General features: G+C 41.6%; 1 protein-coding gene across 12 annotated transcripts in view; it reads right to left on the reverse strand.

The window, feature by feature from the left end:
- NRP1 (neuropilin 1) overlaps positions 1–23,218 on the reverse strand; it is a 136,567-nt gene that overhangs the window by 11,055 nt on the left and 102,294 nt on the right. For 4 of the 12 annotated variants that reach the window (XM_038389280.2, XM_043509546.1, XM_043509553.1 and 1 more), the window contains 5 exons: positions 21,245–21,576; positions 15,228–15,372; positions 11,152–11,256; positions 7,838–7,897; positions 6–143 (listed from right to left, as the gene is read on the reverse strand). In XM_038389280.2, the coding sequence (XP_038245208.1) occupies positions 6–143; positions 7,838–7,897; positions 11,152–11,256; positions 15,228–15,372; positions 21,245–21,576 (780 nt within the window). The remainder of the gene's footprint in view (positions 1–5; positions 144–7,837; positions 7,898–11,151; positions 11,257–15,227; positions 15,373–21,244; positions 21,577–23,218) is intronic. The other 8 variants (XM_038389281.2, XM_043509547.1, XM_043509551.1 and 5 more) reach the window with 4 other exon arrangements.

Here is a 23,218-nt window from a genome sequence, read left to right on the forward strand (position 1 = left end):
ATTACCTGTATGATCTTGAATAGGCCCAGTTTTGCTAGTCAGCACTGACCACTTTAAATCCACTTGGCTGTCGTGTTCCCAGTGGCACAAAGTCTTGTGAGATCCCCAACCAAATCCACAGTTGAAACGATATGCTGGCAACTCTGCAGGAACAGAGGAAGGTGGGGCAAAAAAAAAGGATACAATTTATCAATATAACTTAAGATTTTTTATTTAAACAACAACAACAAACTACCTTGATTAGTCTATGGAAATAACCATTTCTACTTGAAATTCTGAGAAGCCCTTACAGATCAGGATTGCTGATACAGATCAGGAAATAGCTAAAATAGCCAATTACTTCCAAAAACTTATGTAGCTATTTTCTCCTGGTTTTATGGGCCAGACTGCGGCAAGGAACCTCGCTCATTTACAAGAGCCAGCCACAATGAGGCTAGGGAGTGAAGCCACTGCTCCATGCGGTAGTGGTATTCACCTCAGCAAAAGGACTGGGATGAGTGAACAGCAAGCAGATTTGGCTCTGTGAAGTGTGGCGGATCAGGTGATGGACCTCCTGCTTCAGAATTCCACCTGGGAATTCAGCTGCAGCATGGCTCTTCCATACACTCCAAGACAGGGCTTTTTAGGCTACATCTACATTAGAAGTTAGGGGTGTGATTCCTCTGCTCTCCTCATTGAACTAGCATGAATATAAATAGCAGTATAGACATGGTAGCAGTGGTAGTGGCAGCAGAGGCATGGCTGAGCCATCATGAGTACAAACCTGCTGTGCTCAGCATGGATTGGCTGTGCCTTCACTGCCACTACTGTGGCGGCTACACTGCAATTTATACTCATTCTAGCTCAATGTATACACCAGTAGGGGAATCACATCCCTAGCTCATAGTGTAGTAATAGCCTTAGATACTGGTAAGCCCTATGTATAGTAATGCCAACGGCTTTACATTAAAATGCAAGAACAATTTCTTTCCATAGCATATACATGATAACTGACAATTCTCTGCTCACCCACATTTCCACTCACAACAATATACGTAATATAAATGTACTTGAGGGTCACAAGGAAAAAATTGTCCCAAAGCCACAAAATGAGAGTCTCTTAATTAGTGATGGGTGAACCACATGGAGATTTGGTTTGGATAATCCATCAAAAATTCAGAGGATTATCTATGTCTCTGAGAAGGGCTACAAAACTGGTCTGAAAACCTCATAAGAAGAGGTTTTTAGGATTTCTGGTCCCAGGCAGAATCAGGAAGTGCAGAGAGGCTTGGAAAAAGAAGAATAAAATAAAGCTAGTCAAATATTTTTGAATATATAAATATTTGAGTCCACTCTGATTTTATGTGACCTGATTAACTCACCAGCTCTTTGAAACATTATCAGATAACTTTTGTTGTAATACTTGTGGCTCAAAGAAGATGCTGTTCCAATTGTCATAATTTTTTTCTAATTGTTCATACCATAAGATTTTGAACTGTATAATAGCTCACAATAAAATTTGGCTATGAAAAACAACAACAAAAGTCAGAAACACTAATGAAAGGATTTGGGACAAACATGGCTCCAATAATAATGCAAACAACTCTGTAGGAAAGGCCTGCTGGCAATTACAATACATAGGTTTAGTAACAAACAGTTTCAGCATCTTTCAGACAAGCTGGCCCACAAGATGGCAGCATTGAAATGGACAAATCAAAAATGAAAAGAGACAAATGTGGCCCATTGCCCACAAGTTCCGTGTAAAACAAGAGAAGTCTGGTATTATGGGGTTTATTATGGTCAGGATGAGATCATATCTTGTTTTCAGCTTCTCTTCAACTCTGCCTAAAGTTTTAATACAAAGCAGTTTTCAATGGAATTTGGAATTTGAATGGATAGATTTTACAAAAGATAGGATGAAATTCTTTGCATTTCTGGTTTCCAAAAACTGTTTCAGAATCTGTTACACTTTGTCCCCTTTGGAAGGGGGGCTCATCTGAAGCAATGAAAACTCACAATGGAACAACCCCCCACTCACAACAAAGTGACTGCTCAAAGGGCCAAATCCTGAAGTCGTTATTCAGTTGTCCATCAGTCCTTATTCAGGAAAAACTTCCATTAATTTCAATGAGAGTTTTGTGTGGGTAAGAAATAAGAACAGAGGGCCTCATGCGCCCATCAGTATCAACTTGGGGACATAAGCTGTGCTCCTTTTCATTCTTATCTCTAACTCACAAGGAAAGCCAATGCAAATGCAATGCAGTACCTGCAGTATTACAGAGTTTCCCCTACTTATTATGAACCACCCTGTAGGAGAGGTACAGAAGGCAATTTCTGTTTGGGGAATCCTTGGAACCATAGCTCCTAAAGGATCCAAGAAGTAATAATGGAGCTGGGTTGTAGAAGAGAGGCAAGGGGCAACTGGGTGGATTCCCTATTCCAGGGGATCCCCCAGGCTCTTTTTGGACGGAGGGGATCCAAAGCTTGAAGGAGCAGAATTCCCAGCTTCTTCACAGAGCGGGGGAGCATCTGGCCTGGAGGAAAGAACATGTAAGAAATGCCTTCCCACATAGGTTATTCTCACAGACAGTGGGGCCCTGAGTAAAGATTAAAGGGATTAGGCTCTAAAAGGGGACACTCCAAAGTCAAAGGAAGTTTTTGAAGGAAGAGAGCCATGTTGCAGTGATGTGAAAGTTTTTAAGTTAGCAAAAATATCCTTTCATGGCTAAAGATGATGAGAAAGACAACTGTGTCACATGGCGGTGATATCGCATCCATGAAATAGGACTTTAAAAAAGTAGAAGAAAAATGTTAAACAACATTTATTTGATTGAACCCCAAAGGTAACATCATGCAAAGCTTGTGACATCCCTCACAAAATACAAACCACAACACAGGAAAATTGTGATCTATGCAGCACATCAGTCTGAAGCTATCACATAGCACAAAGAGGCTGAAAAGACTGGGACTGTTTACTTTAGAAAGGAGACGAGTAACAGGGAACATGATAAAAGTATATAACACCGTGAATGGTCTACAGAAAATTAATTAATTCTAAAAAAGAGTGCTGGAAGAGCTACAAAACCTCATGCTTCAGGGTTTAAGTCAATCTCTAATTAGTAGGGATTCTGATGAGACCTTCATGGGGGGTACATTATCCAACATATGCCTATTGTGGAGTTTCTTGCAACTTCCTCTGAAATATCTGGTGTTGGCCATTGTCAGAGACAGAATACTTGACTAGATGGACCCTGGTCTGAACTAGTATGGCAGTTTCTATATATCTGAGCTTTGGTGTGGTAGATACCATGGTTGGGAGTGAAAATTGGCTTCTTTTTCCCAAATAGTCCCATTGATTTCAATGGGCTAACTCTGGCTCACCTAACCCATGGGAGTAGTTCCGCTGAAGTTAATGGGACTCTTTTTGTGAGTTAGGCAATGAGGGTTTGGGCCAATATATGCTTGCAGTTATTTGAAGTATTCGTTACTCTGTCTGTATTATTTTCTCAAAAATTGGCCTGGTGCTAACGCATATTTCAGAAAAACAGAACAGCAGTGTGAGGGAAAGGCAAGACATTTCAGTGTGTTTAGAAAACAACTTAATGGGGAAGTGCAAGAATGGGCAGTAAAGAGATTAGGAATTAAAAGGGCTCATAAAATGAGAAATGGACATTTTAGCTATAGACATTTGGCTGAGGAGCACCAAGTGTAGAGCTGCTCTAAATCACACTGTCCAAGGTCCCAGGGGGAGATACAATAGCTAGAGGTCAGCTGAAGCCATTCCCCCATGAACCCTATGTTGGCAGCTGTGAGAAAGGAAATGTAGATGCTGTGACACTGGGTCCATGCCACTAGAAGATCTTTTTGAACTACAGTGATCCTCTCATGACTTGTTAAGCAATCGCTAGGTTTGCTTTGTATCAACAGCATGGAGTAAACTGGCCATAGCTCAAATGCATATCAGGTTGTTTGTACTAGAAGCAATTGGTTATGTCTGGCAAAATCCCCACTTTTTAAAAATGTAGGTTTACGTGGTATGGAATTAAACCAATTTATCCTCTCAGAAAGTATCCAATGGCTGTACTTCCAGGGTACATCTTGCTCACAGCTGAAATCATCAATGCTGCATATGAACAAGCTAGTCATTTGAAAATCCAGCTGGGTGAGTTCCTTTCAAGTCCACTTATCTTTCTTGGGACACAGTCTGACATATTTCTACAGTTGCACCAACTGGAGGCAAGAAGGAGCAGAATGGTATTCAGGACATGAAGAAAACTCTTCATAGATGCTGTGAATCAGGGTTATCTGAACATTAAAATGGGAATTTATCAAAATAATTGGACCACGTCAGTGCTGACATACTGGATCTGATTCTTATTTACAGTATTCTCATATACCACTCTGGCAATGTAAAGCAGTCTTAAGCTGGGAGTAAATTATATTTTCACACACTTTAAGGTCCTTTTACACTACTATAGTGGCAGGGCCGCCCAGAGGATTCAGGGGGCCTGGGGCAAAGCAATTTCAGAGGCCCCTTCCAGTGGCGTAGCCAGATGAAGCGAACAAGGGGAGCGGACATAAAAAAAAGGTGCCAGCCACTTGTACTTATCCGGCAGTGCTCTGGGTCTTCGGCGGCACTTCGGAGGCGGGTCCTTCGCTCGCTCTGGGTCTTCGGCGGCACTGAAGGATCCACTGCCGAAATGCCGCCGAAGACCCGGAGCGCTGCCAGGTGAGTAAAAATTTAAAAGGCGCCAAAAAATTAAAAAGGTACCACTTGTGCTCAGTGGGAGAGCAGCCACTGCCCCGCTCCCACCCTAGCTACGCTACTGGCCCCTTCCCTGTCTCAGACCTCAGATTTCACACATTCTCGTGGGGGCCTGGGGCAAATTGCCCCTCTTCCCTCCTCCCCCCCGGGGCGGCTCTGAATAGTGGTATAAAGTTGCCCTAGTGTAAAGAGAATCAGACACACTATACCTTAAAGATGTTTCTTGTCCCCTCATTTTACCTGATGTATCTTTGTAAACCAGTTAGTACAATTGCATGAAACAAAACATTTGATTTATTAACTTTCCTGATTTACACAGGGCTGTGCATGCCTGTTGAGCACATATAATGCAAATACACAGCTTGTTTTATGTGTAAATAGGCAAGAGTTGAGCGTGCCACTTGGTTCTTTGAATCAATTCCTTGCCACTGCAAGAGAGGTGTTTAAAAAGAACTGGGCTGGCAAGGCACAGGAATGACACTTGTCAAGTAGTCATCTTGGTGGGCAGGACTGGTAATGCTATGTTAGGTGTCTGGGTGACTCGACACTTTTCAAGTTTTGCAAGCAGTTTAGATACTCTCCTAAGAAAATCCAAACCTTTAAGCATTTTTGATTCCCTTCTTGTTTCTAACTTCCTTAGGACTCAGCCCCACTGACATGAATGGCAAAAGTCTCATTGTTTTAAATAGAATCAGGACCGAATCAGAGGGCTGTTGACTGCTGTACTGAATTTACACTTGGAGCAGCTGAGCAGAGGGAGTGGAGAAAGATGGCTCTAAGTCACTCCCCCAATCCTGGGTCAGTGGGGGCCAAAGAGGTCCCACGAATAACTTAGACCAGCTTCAAGGCTAGTTTAAATTAACTGCTTGCAACAAGTAGCTGCAGAGGCTGAGGATCTGGGTAGGGATCTTGCACTCTGCCCAACCCCATCTCTCCCAAACTTACTTGCCCCTTTTCTGCCACTCCATGTCCAAGGCTGACCCTTATGACAACAGGAACGGGTGATGGAGAGCCACTTACACTGCCTTTACGTCACTAGAGATGTCCCCAACGTTAGGGAATATGCTCAGCTTCCCCTTTATGCAGCTTTTAAGGATGTCTTGCAGTGAGGCAGTGCAAAGATTCTGGAACTTTTGTTTTAATTTATAAACATTTTTTCAGGGACCTTCACTATTTTATCTGGCTGCCCATCTGTCTGTGGGCCTTTGTTATGTGCTGCAACATGGAGAATTGGAGTTTGGGATCGGAGCTTATCCCTTATGCCATGGGAGGAAGTAGTGCCTAGTGAACACAAGTGACTGATTGAACAATAAAGGGAAATAACATTGGCAAGCTCTGAAGGGCACCTCAAAGCAATGTCTTTAGCTGGAAAAATGCTCATCACAGTGCAAGTAACAGCGGGGGGGGGCAGTAAAGAAAGACAATGAGGAGATCCTGAAAGACTCTCCCTTGCCCTTGCCAAAAGTAGTCAGTAATATTACGGAACAGTCCACTCAACCCAACAAGACTCAGCATAACTTGCAAATGGAGCTGTGTGCAGAGTGGAAATTCCATTTCATGGAGGATTTTGAGATTTCCAGATTTGTTTTCATTCCTATATGGAAGCAAATATCAACATTTCAAAATTCTCAGTGAAAGCAAATTAAAAACCAATCACTTTGGCTTGGTCAGAATGTTTTGTTACAATATATAATACACAATAAGAATGTTAGAAAGAAAAAAATCATTTTGAAAGGAAAAATCAAAATGTTTCGTTCTGAAAATGTCCTACTGGGATATTTTGGAACTCTTCCCCCCCCCCTCCTTTTTACTGCAAAACAAAATGTTGACAGCATTAACATGATGTCACAAAGTGTTTCGATTTCAACAGAACAACGTTTTCCGATCAATAACAGCTTTGTCAGACTTTTTCTGACCAGCTCTATCTGCAAGCTGGTTGTTCCCTCTAATTGAGGTGGTGCAGGAGCAGGCAGGCAGAGCTGTCTGTTGAGATCCCATCTTGACTCGAAAGCAGGACATTGCTCAGAATAATACATGCCGACTAAACCCATGCCTAGGACAAGGGAAACAAATTCTGAGGTGGGGAAAAGTTTTCACCTATACACCTCTATTGTGGGAATCAGAAGTTAAGAACAAAAACAACTTCTAAACTAAGTCAATTTTGCTTCTTAATCAGATCACCAGTGTCCTTAAGGAAGCATTCTAATTATTAACACAATTCTTTTTGCTTGAAGCAAAGCCTGATGGTGTCCTATTGTGGAGGAAACACTGATACACAGTTATAGACCCTGTTAATAAATTACTTGGGAAACCGTTCCTGGCTGTGCTTTACTAAAGGAAATGGGAATAACTGAACATTGACCTCCTCACCAGTCCACAATTATTAATGCAGAGCATTTAAAATTGCTGCTTATACTTTTAGGAGTTTGGGTTTGGGTTTTTTTTAAATTGTACAGGATATTAAAAATGTCTAGAACTCAAATGCTGAGAAGCCTGGGCTGTGAAGCAGGGGGAAGTAGCAAATGAAGGATTGTAAAAGCTGTTAGCTAGTGTATTGATTAAGGAAAGATGACTTGCTGCCCATGACAGCTCCTCTTCTCTTAGTGCAAGTTTATGGTAGCAGTTTATGTAATCCCATTTTGAAAGTACTTGCTAGAAAATAATATTGTAAACTTGCCAGCTCTGTGGTGGAGAAAACTGGCAAACTTTCTTTGTCTTGGTTTTGCAGAATTGTGAGGGATGTCAATAGTGAATCTGTTTTTCTGTCTGTTTTTTCATCTGGAGCTTGCAAACAGTGTGCATATGCTGCATTTAAACGGAGTTTGTGGCGTGATTAAGTTAGTTTAGTTTATAACTAGTATTGTCACCATTAGGCATTTGCAGAAGGAAATATTGCTGCCTACTGCATATACATGTGGATGAAAGGAGTTAAATATTTACTGTACAAAGCTCAAAGACCAGATGCTTCTTTACTTCAGAGACTTTTAGGGAACAGAAAGCCAGGAAGTGCTGCAATTCATTATTTTTGTCTTTGGCATGAGATTTGGGTAAGGAATTTACTATGTTTTTAATGAGAAAATTTCTTTTTTATACCTGGCTGTTCTGTACTGTCTATTACTGTCGGCTTTTCTGTAGTCAGCACTGTAGTACCACCTGAAAAATAAATTATACATGATATGACACATGAAACAGGACAGTAAGACACAGCAATCATTAGGAAGTTTTTAAATATACATGTAAAATATTACTGAGATGTTTGTCTGGCTAAGCACATACATATGTGAATGTGCATGCATAAATCTCATACAGAATGAGAGAGACAGAGAGAGAGAGAGAGAGATCTGGTTTCCTTTTTCAACACAAGAATTATAGAAAATAATCATCACAAGCAGCACCTATGTAGAGCTTTATATCGAAGAAACCATTTAGAAACACTAACTAATTAATGCTCACAACGTTCACTGTGATCATCCTCATTTTATGAATGGTGAAAATCAGGCAGAGAAGTGAAGTAACTTACAGCAAGTCTTCCTTGAAGTAACTTACTGGCAGAGCTGGAGACTAGAATTCAGGACTTCCTAAAACCCACCTCTGCGCTCAAGCATCCATACTATGCTGCCTCCCAAATCAGGGATAGAAAAGATCTACATTAGCGAACCTAGTCCATCCCGAGCCACTGCAGGATCCTTCCCGAGCATTGTCTTGTAGCTAAGTTGTGAGAAGAGTTCACATCAAAACTCCACAAGGCTCAGCTGGATCTGGGCTAGAATCTGACACACACTTTGTGCCCGTGGAAGGGATGCGATGGATGAAAAGCTTCTCTTCTATCCCTACATGGACAGCCTGGATCTTGTGTTCAGGCATACAGGATAGAGTGGAGAAACTATTCCACGTGTTTTCTTCTTGGAGCAGGTAGGCAAGGTAGGTGGAGCCTTGGTTCTACTCTGCACTCAGTAATTTACTGCTGATGTCATCATATTGATAAAGGAAACAAAAAGTAAAGGAAGAGGAATGCTTGTTTATGAAGCAATAGGCTGCTGATTATCAGCCAGATTTCCCCTCCCACACCAGTAAGTTTTACATGTTAGAGAAAGGCCTAGGATGAGTTTTAATGAAATTGAATGCCCAAGCTATATTGGTTTTCTGTCTGAGTGAGTGATATAATGGAGAGTCTGATGACGATGAAGGAAGACACACAAATAATTTAGCTATATTTGGGGCCAAAGTGTAAAAGGGAAGAATCTGGTCTAGAGTGTAATGACAGTTATATTGTCAGACACGGTTATTTTGATACTTACTTTGTGTAAATACTATCAAACAGCTGAATCTGACAGAGTTATACATTTGAGAATGTAAGCATTTCACATGCTAATTGAAAACTAGCAAAAAAAGGGAAGAAGCTGAAAAATCAGCTCTTCACCTGTCCAGTATCCGTAGCGTGGCACACAATTTTCACAGCATAAAACATTCCTTTTATACATTTTGAAAAAGCACCTAAATAATTAAATTAGCATCATTACATGTTTGTGTTATGTATATTATCTCCATAAAATACCACGTCTGAACAGCGCCTAGCACAATGGGGGCCTGATGCAGGTTGGGGTTTTTAAGTTCGATTGTAATACAAGCAATGAATAATATTAAAGCCTGAGGCTTTATTGAAAAGCTTTATATAAAAAGGCAGTGTTGTGCAGTGGAAATAGAGTACTGGACTAAGAGCCAGGAGACCTGGTTCTGTTCCCTCCCCGAGTGGCCTGGCACTTAGGGAAGGCTGAAGGCTGCATCACTGTGTTGGATGGTTCAGACTGCTCCCTGTAGTGTATTGTAGAGTTGGCCAGGGTAGATGGTTGGGGCCATGGTCTCATATCCTCCTGCCCCCAGAGGCATATGGGTGCAGTTCATTTCTTGCTGGAGAGCAGGGACTGTGAATGTAATTGAACTGGGAAGCTCTTTGTGTGCTCCTTCCTTCTTCCCCCTACCCCACAGATGGGGCACCTGTGCCACGCACCATCTGCTCCTAAACTGTGAGCCTGCAACTAGGGGCCCCAGTTGAATGTCATCACAGAAGGCCCCAGATTTCTTTGAATCAGCTCTGGAGATATATGCATGCAAGAAATCTGAAGGTTTACTGATGATGAAAGCTTTCTGAACTATTTAGCAGTCAGATGGTATTTCCTTATTTCAGATTCATTGCTTTGGCTATTTTCAAAAGAATAAAAATCAGCTGGGATACTGTGATTTGAAAAGCAGGGACTGGGACTGTGCAGTGTCACTTCTGCTCAGAAGATCTGTATTTTTTAACTATGAATAAAACCCTCTGTTTGCAGCTTGTGTTTACAGGAAATACAGTGAAGGCTCAGAAGGAGCTGGATGCTGAAAGGGTAGGTTTTTTGCATCCATTCTTGACTGCTTCCAGTGCACGCCCCTGCCCCCAACTATCTAAGGTTATCCAAAGTGCTTTCAGACACAGAGTGCCAAATTTAAGCCATATTTTATATCATGGATATAGGAAGCAATACACATTTAGTAGGCTAACCATGGAAGGGAGTGATAGGTAATAACTTGTATCAGTTTGTCTGAAAATAAGCCCTGTTGGTATAGGTGTATATTTCTGCTAACTGAGGGCCCTTTCCAATAGACCAGACACATAATCCTCTGAGATACGTAAGCCACAGAAAAATACCAAAGCTGACTGTGTAGTGCCAACTTATGCAGAGGGAAGAGAGTTCTATGCACAAGAACAAAAAAGAAACATAAACAACCTGGTCTGTGGCTGTATGAGCCCACTGCAGTGCACTGCTTTGGACTCTTTGTCTTCCTATCTCAATGCTGGTGGGGGCATGCCGAAGAAGTTAGCAGCCACCCCTTATACGGTTGTGTTGGAAGGACAGTGGAGAAGAGATAGATCACGGATCTCTCTGTGTAAATGTGTATTTGTTTACTCAATGGCCTCTTGGGAAAGGGCAATGGCTAAGCAGGGAATCCTGCCCCAGATGGCAAGGGTACAAAAGAAGTGTGAAAATGGGCCTCTTGAGTCTCAACGATACCCTCATTTTGAGCTACCCTTGGTATCAGAATAAAACTTTTCCTAAAGGTCTGTCCAGGGTTTTTTTCCTGAGGGAAAGTTAAATAAGGCATTTGATTAGATGCAATTCTTGGTCCAAAAATGCCCTATCTGCCTGCTAGTCACTATTGTTTGCCTCAAAAATTACACAGTGGAGAAAACAATCAAAAGTATTGTCACATATAAAATGCAGATGCCTATGTTGTGACAGTGCAGACAATACAAACTGCATACCAATGTCCATTCATCATGAATGATTCAATCAAGACAGACATTTAGCTGGTAATTAGTGATCAACATGAACTAAAATGAGGCTGCAATGGAATGAGGATGGTTTCTGCACCTGTCAGTTGGTAGTCATCACCTGTTCCGCTGTGACAGTTTGCCTGGTCATCATCACACTCATCTACAGGATTGCCCTCTGTAGTGGTAGGGACAGATGTAGGTGCTGAAACAAAATCCCAGGGTTACTCAGTTAAAATGTGTTCTGGGGACTTGTCATAGTCTCAGCTGTGCGATTTTGATGAACAAAGTATATTGTTTCAGAATAGCAGCCTTGTTAGTCTGTATTCGCAAAAAGTAAAGGAGTACTTGTGGCCCCTTAGAGACAAACAAATTTATTTGAGCATAAGCTTTCGTGAGCTACAGCTCACTTCATCGGATGCATCCGATGAAGTGAGCTGTAGCTCACGAAAGCTTATGCTCAAATAAATTTGTTTGTCTCTAAGGGGCCACAAGTACTCCTTTTCTTTTTTTAAAGTATATTGTGTTTCATGTGCTATAGTAGGTGAAAAGAATCAGCTTGCATTTCCTTGCTACGATCTGTTCACTGTCCCCCCCTCACCCTTTAACCTCCCATTAAGAGTGTTTGATCTTAAGTGCAGGGAGGGAATGGAGGATTTAATCATAGTAACATCCTTCTATTATTTACAATTTGATGGGTGATATGCTACTACTAATGAAGGGTAAAATCCGGCACAGTAGAGGGCAGGGCACGTGGGAGGGGAAGAGAGGAGGTGCTGTATTTGGTACAAGAGCCATCCTTCTGCTGCAGAGCAGGGTGCCTGTGGGTGGACCTGTGAGAGGGAATGTTCTGAAAAGGAGGAGCATGACTGGTGCATACTCACTTGCTACATACCACATACTTCACTAGTGGCCTAGCTCTGGGCCATACCAAGTCCCTTGGGGCCGTGGAATGCGGGCCTGTGCAGACATCTGTGTGAAGGGGAAGAAAGAGGCAGAAGGAGCCCTTTTTTCCACAGAGCAGGGTATTTACTTCACATTCAGGAGAGGGACTCCACTGTCCAGCGTGCCCATGCACCACAGCCACAGGCATGCATGATCTCTCATTAGGGAGGCAGGCCCAGGACTCTGCTAGCCAGCCCATACACATCAGTCAGCAGCATGCGCTAGCCTGGGGGACGTCCTTGCATTAACCTGGGGGAAAAAACCTGCTCTTTTTCTGAGCAGCAGCTAAATGTGCTGCACCATGGTTTTCCATCCTCTCTAGCAGGATTCTGCCTGGTTACCTCCACTATCCCTTGTTCCCATTTAGCTCCAGCACCAGCCAGGACACAATCTGATGTTTAGGATTATGCTGATCTGAATTTAGTCCTCCTTTCCTAAACTCTGTGCAATAGAGTTTACTTATCAAATATTAATCCTTGAAATTTTTAAATCAATATTAATCCACCCACTCTTCTGATTACTATTTTAAGCATCATCCTGGTGTTTGTGTAACTAAACATTAAAAATGGTGGGCAATATATAACCACTCCCTTCAGAGCCTGTGTGGGAGAGGAACTGTCTGATTATAGGCAGGGTAACAGTGACAGAAAAGTATCATTATCGATGCTATTGCTATTGCTTAATTTGAAGATGTGAAAGTTATTTTTTTAAAGATATTCATAAATATGAGACATTAATGATGTCAGTAGCCCCTGCTGGCCACATGACTCATTTATGGCTGGTGATGATATTCTGGTAGCTGCTGCCTATCCAATAAAGGTTTGACCTTTTGTTATTATGATTAAGAGCTGTGATTTGTGAAAGGAGCCAGAAAACATATCTAAGACCAAATGTCCACCAAACAAACAGCAATAACAACTTGGAAATCACAAAACCCAGACACCACACAAACTGTTTAAGCATAAGATTTAGATTTTATATCAGGAGTGTGTAGCTATGCCAGGTGCAGTTAGCTGGCTCAGTGTAATCAGCACAGGGAGCTTGATCCAAGCTTTTATCTACTCTGGAATATTGCTATTTTCAGTAACAACTGGTCACTGTACTGAAAGCCCACGCAATAATGTGTGTCTCTCTTGGACTCCTCCCTCCTCTGCATTAGCCCACAGAGCTGGCCAGTCATGCCAGGTGCAGGTTATGCAGTCCCCTTGTATGCCAGAAACTCCAGGATGGATTGAGGTTCCTCTAGCAGCTCCATTCTCGATGAAACATGGTGGATCCACAGGGACCGTGTGTATTGTAGCTCTAGTTACAAACAAGAACAGGTCTCTACATAACTGAAGTAGACAGTTAAAGTTGTCAACTCTGACTGAAGCTATTCCGGGAGATTTTTTTCCCCAACATGACATAATGTCATTTTCTTAAAATTTAAAAATTGTTTTCAATAGTCACCAGGAGATCAGTGCCAATGCTGGGAGACTGCAGGCCAATCCTGGAGGATTGGCAACCCTATACACAGTACATCTATTCCCTAAGTCAGGTATGTCTCTCTTTGAATCCCTTCCTCTAGCCTTCTGTATCAAGTTCTAGCTTCTTATCTTGATCTTGAGGACCTGGTATAATCCCACCTTTGCCTGCATTACAGATCTTATTTCATCCTAACCTCTCTGAATGCCCTGGTTGCATGCAAACCTTCCTGCTAATCATTCCCATTGGATCCTTCTCCCATTCATATTTTTGCCAATTCTTCTGTGTCTCCTTTCCTATCACAATTTCTATCCCTTCTCTGGCTAGCCAATTCTCCTGGTCAGGATGGGATAGTGTGGTGGAGCCATGGACCACCTCTTCACCACTTTTGGAGTGGCTAGTAATTCTAATGGCACTATCCTCACTCACCCTTGTGTTCAGGTGAGCATAAAGACTGTGATTGTGCTCAGCCCTTGAATGAATACATAGAAGGGAGAGTCTTTATGCCCTCATACTTTCCTTCTGAGTACTATGTAGTCCTGTGTGTCTGCTTTAGGGTTTGATTCTGTTCCTACGAACATCATTAGCAAAACTGCCATTGAATTCGATGGGAGAATGATTGCACCATAGACAGCAAGGGCCTTTTGGGCAGGTACTGCATCTTCTCTCTTTGATCAAAAGCAGGGCAATGACCTGCAGTAACTGAGAACTCCCATAGGAATTGAGAATGGCCCCAGAAACAGAGAAGTCCCTCCAACCTCATCACTTTGCAGGCCAAGTGTGAATCACACTTCTTCAACCCGGCTTTCACAAATAACAGTATATAGCTCATCAGCTTTAACAACAACACCTCCCACACTTTCTCCTGCGGAATGAATAGAGAAGGAACCACATGTCATATACTAGTTGCTTTAATTTATCTTTGGATACCACTGTAATAGGACTAGTGTAAGAACCTCAATAGACTTGAATAGTGGTGCTTTATAAATATAAATAAGAATAATGCAGAAGATCAGCAGCTTTATAGTTTGTAACGGCCACTCTTCTGCACTATCATCCATGAGATAAAATGACCAAATGAACATCACTTTTTTGGTATAACAGAAATAAAGTCATTGTGATACTTCAGAACACTGTTGCAGGATTGATTCTTTGACTTTTCTTGGCCTGGTCATCTATCTTCTAGGTGCCTGATACAGAACTGGGGCCTTGATTAGCAAAAAAACCCAAACAAACAAAAAACAACAACAACCACTCAACCAACCTATCAAACCCCCCACAGAGGGTAACACGATGCCTACCTTGCAGAAAGTGTCCTCAGCATCTTATTTTGTATAAATGTGCCTCCCCATTCTTAGAAGCCTTCTCTTCCTATGTCATGTCATATAACTAACCTCAATTGCAAACCACTTGGGGGTAGGGATGCATCTTTGGTCTCTCTGAAAAGTGCTGCACACCCCTCTTGTGTAATATTCAAGTAATCCTGAGATTGCTTAAAGGAGCAGAAGACCCAGTGCAGTGAGACCATCACAAGGATTCACAAAAGGAATTGTGGAAAGATACTATATAACTTAGTGCCGCAGACATATTCAAATGTCCTCAGTGAGGGCGTTGACCGGGCCAAGAAACAGCTCCGATGGCAGTCACTAATGCAAGAGTCCCACGTGCTACTCCTATGGGAGTAGCTGTGCTCAGCAGTACTCCAAGCCAGAGTGTATCTGTATGAAAATAATTAATACAATGCATTCATCTCTGTCAGAGAATTACCTTCAAATTCACAGCCCAGTAGTTCCATTCTCAGCCCCAGTCCTCCATGTGTGGCTCTCTCAGGGTAGACACGGATTAATCTGGTTGTTATGGGTTCAAAAGTCCGTAGCTCAGGTGTATCATAGTTGGTGTTGCCTTCAAAAGTCTGCAAGACATGACAAATGCTGCTTGTTAAAAAAGAAATCGCTTTCAGCAATTGTCTTTTTTTCTTTAGGTCTCTAGTCTGAATTCCATTTGAATTGGATGAGAAGTAGGCCAAATCCTACCAATTTAATAAGTGCCTGACATTCCTTTCTTAAATGAGGAAGGAACATGTAGTTAAAGCTTCTCTGAAAAGTGACACATTTCATTTTTCATAAACTCAGTAGCAACCAATCTATCAGGGTCATAACAGGAGCTGAGTGTCTAATGAGACATGTTTTTAAATGACACTGTGATCTGGGGTTTTACTGGGTGACATTTTCAGCACTTCATGGGGAGAAAATGACTGAGGAAAAGATCCTGTCACTTTTTAAGTAGTTATAATAATAACCCAACTATTCAAGAGCAAACTTCAATCTGATTTCCCCCAGTGACAGAGTCAGAGTTTCATAAGTTATAGTTATTTTAAAAAGGTGTAAATTAAACTCCAGGAGCAGTAGCTGCAAGAGTTTTTCCAATGAAACTGGTCTTGAATAAGAACAAAGAAAACTACCTACTAACAGATCTGCAAAAAGTACCTAAGAGAATCTCAGAGGGCAAAGCAGTTTGATGGACATGTATTTGGGACAAAAATCTCATCTCTCAGCAGCATTGTGGATCCCTTAGTTATACTGCAGCTTTCAACTGCTTGTGACTCCTGCTGATGTCAGTGAAATGGAAGTTCTGTATGTAGACCAAGTTATTACTATTTATTATTTGTATTTCATCAATACCTAGAGGCACCAATTGAGATCAGGGCCGCATTGTGCTAGGTGCTATACATACACAGCACATACACAGTAAACGACAGTTCCTGACATGAAGAACTTACATTCCAAATATAGAGAATAAAGAGTAGGAAAAAGGAAATATCATTATTTCCATTTTACAGGTGGGGAACAGAGTATTAAGTGCCCAGAATCATACAGAAGATCCGTGGCACTGCCAGAAATGGAACTTGTATCTTCTGAATTCCAGCATTACTCATAAAATGATTTCACTGAAGTACAGGCTAGACAAAAGAACAGAGCAACAAATTGTATGTAAAGCAGCTGAGAGTTTATTGTATAAGAACTGGCTGAATCACAATGCTAATCAAAATCTCCTTTGAACTGGAATCCAAATTTGAGATTACAGTGACATTTAAGGGAACTTCCAGCTCTTAGTCATTCAGGATGAAGCTTCATTTTTGCATTGATAAGAAAAGCAGCTGCCAGATACCCGTCTTATTTGGATGAAACCAGAACTCAACATACAGCACTTTCCCGCTAGTGATCCAAAGACAGACAAAGCAGAAGCAGCAGGAAAAGCTGATTTTGTATTTCAAAGCAGGGATAGGCCACAGGAAAAACTGATTATTAATTTTTTTTCACTGTAATTCTAAAAATGCCACTTGTTTTTGGTTTAAGTTTCTATATAGTAAACCAGTGGCTCCCAACCCTTTTTGGCAACTGTACAAGTTTACTTGACTGAGACTTTGGCTGTACCAGCTAGTGCCCTGCTGCTTCCTATCCAATTGTGCATGGTCTAACCCACAATTAAGCTTGGGCTGTTTGGAGTGTCTCAGAGCCTGGCTTTTGGAGTACACCAAGCCTTATTGTGGAGTGAACTAGGCACAGTTAAATGAGTGGTGTACATAGGCATATGCAGGGCCTTGCAATAAATTATTATTCTAGAGTACATACCTCTGCTCCCTTTGAAATCAATCAGAGCAAAATCTGGCCCTAAAGTGCGGAGTTGAGTTTTGAGTATCAATCACAAAAAACCCCCAAACAATAGTACCAATAATGGTAAATATACCAGTACCTGGAATTACTGATATTAAGAGCTGCTTATAATAATGACATGACTATCCTCACTCCCTATAGGAGATGGGTTTCTGGGATTTCTTTCAAAGAGCACTAGGTCGGCTAGTATTCTGAGAGAACTCAGAAGATTTCGGTCAGGAATGGGTATTCAGAAGGCACTGCGATTTGTATCTAATTAATTTACAATTATTAAGGCTTTCTTTTTATATTTGTATATTAATAAAGCTCAAAAGGTCAGAGTAGATACCTACTGTATGAGAAAGAATATGACAAGCCATTTTATGTATAAAAGTAGACAGACATATATTATCCAAGGAATCCTGACTTCTCTTTTAATAATAGTCTTAATAGCAACATATTATAATGACAACTGTGTTATAAAAGACATCAGTACTCAGCACTGACACCTAGGCATTAGAATTTAAGAGGCATCTATAATTATATTGAATCATAATTATATTGAATCATTGTCTTTTGTAGTATAGACCTGCCTGTGATTCAGTTTTGATTGTTCATTTCCAACACACACCAATCTTCTTTGCAGGGGCAGAGGAAGGTGCATACAGCAAAACGTGATTGTGAGTTGTGTCTTTCATACAGGCTGTACCATAAAATGCTTTATTTGGTTACAAAGATAAATAATAACTCAGTAAAAGGGAAGCTAATAAGTGTTGGAAAGAGAGAAAATATATAATTCTTAATGACATTTTAAAACAAAGTCAGCCTGGCAGATGGATTAAGGAAGATTGTTCCAGATGGCAGGAGATGCAAAGGAGAAGATTCTTGCAGCATCAGTGGCCAGAAAGCATGGAAGGAAAGTGAGAAGGTCAGTAGTAGATGAGTAGAAGGAGTCAGGAGGGAGAATGGAAAAAGAGAGACAAGTTTCATGATGTAGGTAGGAGCAAGTCCACGGGGGTTACATAGAAGGAGGGCAAACATAAACTGAATCCTAAAATGAGTAGGGAGCCAATGAAGTTGCCTATGGATTGAAGTGATATATATTTCTTTGTACATTTGAGGTGGGTGGAGACATGCCGGAATCTGGAAGAGCTGGAAATTGAGGAGACCATGGAGAAGAGAATTATAATAGTCCAAGTGAAATGAGATGAAGGCATGGATGGGGAGATAGAGTAAAAGAGGTGGTAGACACAGGACAGTGTTTTATTCCCGTGATATATATTGCTGATCCGCTTAGCTTTTCAGAGTTCTTTCTTTACTTGTATAACATGCAATTGTTTGGTTTTCAAAGTCAAGATTTTACCCAAGTGAAAATGATGTGTTTCATTTCATAAAACAGGGATGTTTCTAATCCACTTTCATGTTGGGACTCAATATAGCTAGCATTCTGTATAGTCCAGCTTTATTAACATTTAAAAATAATACATTCCTGTATTAACATTTTAAATCCATCGGTTTCCCAAATCCTAGGATTTATCAGATTCCCTTTTAATAAAACTTTTTTAAGGAAGAAAATGTTTTGAATTTGGGGTGGGTTATACTGTTATAAAACACAACATTTTAAAAAAAGCCATTAATCTTGGAAGTTAATTTCTGATAGCAATGAAAATTCTGGATAGACTTAAATGGGTTAGCTAGCATTCTTTTTTTGTCAATATTGTTAGCTTTTGACAACGATGGCAAGTAGTTGGATTAGAAAACAGAAGGCCATGTAGCATACGGTGTACCACTTAAAAGCATATGGCAACATTTTTTTTTCTCATTGAGCCAGAGTGTGGAAGTACATGTCAAAACAACATTCATTTTAACAGAGAAATGGTTAGTATTGATTTAAACCCTCTTCACACTTTATGGTGAAATCACAACTCATAGTAACAAGAAAGAGTAGTCAACTTCAAAGGATGACCCCATTTTGTGTTTATCCCCAAAACAAATTAGGAAAAAAGATAATCAACTAAGAAGGACTCAGGACTGAGAAGGACTTTTCTGTGGAGTTGCAACAGGAAAGAATGAAGCCCACTATTTACAAAATGTACTAAGAAAAGCTAGCTAGTCATGGGTCCACTTAGCCCGGGGTCTCAAACTCAAATGACCATGAAGGCCACATGAGGACTAGTACATTGGCCTGAGGGCCACACCACTGACCACCCCCGCGCTGCCCCATCCCCGCCCCCACTCTACCCCTTCCTGGGGTCCCGCCCCTGCCCCACCTCTTCCCACCCCTTCCCTGCCCCCATTCCAACCCCTTCCCTGAAATCCCCACCCCAACTCCTCCGCCCCCTCCCTGCCCCCAGGGGGTGCAGGAGGGGTGCAGGGTGCGGTATGGGGCTCAGGGCAGGGAGCTGGGGTGCAGGAGGTGTGCGAGGTGTAGCAGGGGGCTCAGGGAAGAGGGTCAGGGTGTGGGGTGCAACAGGGGGCTCAGGGCAGGGGGTCAGGGTATAGGAGGGTTGTGGGGTGCGGCACGGGGCTTAGGGCAGGGGGTTAGGATGCAGGAGGGGTATGACAGGGGGCTTAGCGCAGGGGGTCGGGGTGCAGGAGGGGTGTGGGGTGCAGCAGAGGGCTCAGTGCAGGGGGTTCGGCTGCAGGAGGGGTTCAGGGGGCGGGGTGGGTCCGGCCTGGCGCGCACTGGGGGCAGGACAGGCGTGGCCTTTAGACCTGAACTCCAGAATAACAGAACTGGGATAAAGAGCAGCTAAGCAGGTGTGTGGAGTTTTTTGCTGCATTTGTCATTGCTCTTCCTCTCTTTATTCCCTTATTGTAGGTACAATTCATGGTTCCTTGTCATTACCATGCCAGTAGCAAAGCATTATGCCCTGTTTCAGAGTAGCAGCTTTGTTAATCTGTATCCGCAAAAAGAAGAGGAGTACTTGTGGCACCTTAGAGACTCTTACTCCACCTTTTCATGTTCTCTGTATGTATATATATATATCTATATCTTCTTACTATATGTTCCATTCTATGCATCCGAGGAAGTGGGCTGTAGCCCACGAAAGCTTATGCTCTAATAAATTTGTTGGTCTCTAAGGTGCCACGTCCTCCTGTTCATTATGCCCTGTGCAGTGAATGGTGATATCTCTTAAGGAATAGAGTAGGAGGCACAGGTAGATTATGGAGGTGACAGTGTGCTTTTAGGCAAAAATATCTACATGTACATTCTGGGCAAAGATACCAAAAAGGCACATGAGACTAAATGGACAGGATTTTGGCTAGATATTTTTAAAACATTCCAGAGTGTGCATCCAGGACAGGACCTAGGCAAATACACTAGTTGGGGCCTGCTATTGGTTGTTGATCTCTTTTCTTCCTCCTACCAACTCAGTCACACAACAATCCACTTGGTCCTCTGTCTATGTCATTTCCTCCTCTGTAAAGTTTTTGCTATTTGTGCTCAGCCATGTGTGACAGTTGCCTTTAGTTCCCAGACAGGGTCCCAAAACCTGCACTAGTAATAATATAATAGTACTGTGCATGAAGGCGGGGTCCATATCTTATCAAAATCATTCGGGAGTTTTCATTGATTTCAATGGGCAATGCATCAGGCCTTACAGAGCACCTCTATCCCAGTGCACTTTACATACAATTCAGAAATCCTCAGATCAGTCCTTTGAGGTAAATAGCATTGTCCCCCTTTTACAGCTAGGGAAAATGAAGCACAGACAGATTTAGTGATATGCCTAAATTCACATAAAGCCAGTAGCCAGGCTAAGAATAAAACCCTCCAGCATTTCTTTTCAGCATTTGTCACCACAGCGTTGCAAAGGATTCTGAGGCATATCTAGACCCACAGCGTGCCTGCTGCACATGACTGAACAGAAACAGATATCACACTCATTTGCGGGAGATGACAAATAAGCAAAAGCTCCATAGCAGTGAGGAGCAACTTGGGACTGGCCTGTTGGAGCCTGATGACAGTCACAGTACTGTTTTAGTAACATCCCTTTAGATTTGCTGCTGAAGAAGTCCCCCTATTTAGCCTAGGCCTAGGGTCACCTCAACACAACCCTTTTTCAAAGATCAGAGCTAAGCAAGTGCTTTGTAAAAGAATTCACGATGTGGTGATTTCTCCCTCACCTTTATCTTCTTCTTACTGGCATCCATGATCATTTTCCAATCGGATCCATTATTGCTGTAGCCAATCTTGAATTTTTTCATGAACACTTTGTTTTCTCGGAGCTTGCCTCCCTGAACAATTATGCCCCGCACTATTTTCTCTTCACCGAGGTCGACTTGAAGCCATTCCTTTGTATACAAGTGAGTAGTTGGTGGCAGTGCCCAGCCTGAACGACTTGTTATAAGACGAGCATTTTCTGGGATCCAGTTTCGATCAACTTGACTAGATGCTGTAATCTGAGAGTCGGTAATGAGTCCAGACACCATACCCAACATCCCAGAGCAAGGATAATCTACAGAAGAAACAGGCCATGTTTAACAGTTAATCTATGCACATCTGATACAGCCATAAAACCAAAGTAGAAAAGGACATGCCACAGCCAGTTCAAAGAATATAAGAAATAACTTGACCCTTTCCTCCAAACTCAAATCTCATTTTGGTTGAGTCTTTAATTTAATTTATTTTTTGTTTGCTTAATTTTGTACTTCCTGGTTTCAGAAGGTAGTGGAAGTACCAAAATACCACAAGTATTTCTGGTCTAATGGGAACCAGGAAGTAACAGAAAACTCATTGTCAACTCTATTCTTGGTTTCAGAGTAGCAGCCATGTTAGTCTGTATTCACAAAAAGAAAAGGAGTACTTGTGGCACCTTAGAGACTAACAAATTTATTTGAGCATAAGCTTTCATGAGCTACAGCTCACTTCATCGGATGCATTTCAGTGGAAAATACAGTGTGGAGATTTATATACATAGAGAACATGAAACTATGGGTGTTACCATACACACTGTAACGAGAGTGATCACTTAAGGTGAGCTATTATCAGCAGGGGAGCAGGGGGGGAAAAACCTTTTGCAGTGATAATCAAGGTGGGCCAGTTCCAGCAGTTGACAAGAACATCTGAGGAACAGTGGGGGTGGAGGGGGGGAATAAACATTGGGAAATAGTTTTACTTTGTGTAATGACCCATCCACTCCCAGTCTCTATTCAAGCCTAAGTTAATTGTATCCAGTTTGCAAATTAATTCCAATTCAGCAGTCTCTCGTTGGAATCTGTTCTTGAAGTTTTTTTGTTTAAGAATTGCAACTTTTACGTCTGTAATCGAGTGGCCAAAGGGATTGAAGTGTTCTCCGACTGGTTTTTGAATGTTATAATTCTTGACGTCTGATTTGTGTCCATCTATTCTTTTACGTAGAGACTGTCCAGTTTGACTAATGTACATGGCAGAGGGGCATTGCTGGCACATATTACATTGGTAGATGTGCAGGTGAACGAGCCTCTGATAGTGTGGCTGATGTGATTAGGCCCTATGATGGTGTCCCCTGAATAGATATGTGGACACAGTTGGCAACGGGCTTTGTTGCAAGGACTCTATTCTTATGAGTTTTCCAGCCTGATTGCTAAACCAAGGAGGGGAGAGGTCACATCTGAACTTGTGTGGATGCTTATTCAAATAGAAAATCCAAACATTCTGAAGTTTGCCATTGCTGGTTATTAATCAGTAAAGCATTTTGCAGAAATAAGTAACTGTATAAATTCTATATTATTTTGTTACTGGTCTAGATACTAGGTATCTTCATGTCTAAAGAAGAGCTCTGTGTAGCTCGAAAGTTTGTCTCTTTCACAGAAGTTCTGGTTTGAAGAAGAGCTTGGTGTAACCTGAAAGCTTGTCTCTTTCACCAACAGAACTTCTGGTTTGAAGAAGAGCTTGTTGTACCCTGAAAGCTTGTCTCTTTCACCAACAGAAGTTGGTCTAGTAAAATATATTACCTCACCCATCTAGTCTCTCTAATATCCTGGGACCAACATAGCTACAACAACACTCTAAACAATAAAAGACAATTGACATTTAATAAAACTCTTATTTTTAAAGGTTTATAATGAAACCATTAAAATTTGCTCCAAGGTGAAACTTGTCATGAAAAGTCTTAGCCC

This window comes from Dermochelys coriacea, chromosome 2, assembly GCF_009764565.3.
Source record: "Dermochelys coriacea isolate rDerCor1 chromosome 2, rDerCor1.pri.v4, whole genome shotgun sequence".
In the NCBI taxonomy this organism is placed as follows: domain Eukaryota; kingdom Metazoa; phylum Chordata; order Testudines; family Dermochelyidae; genus Dermochelys; species Dermochelys coriacea.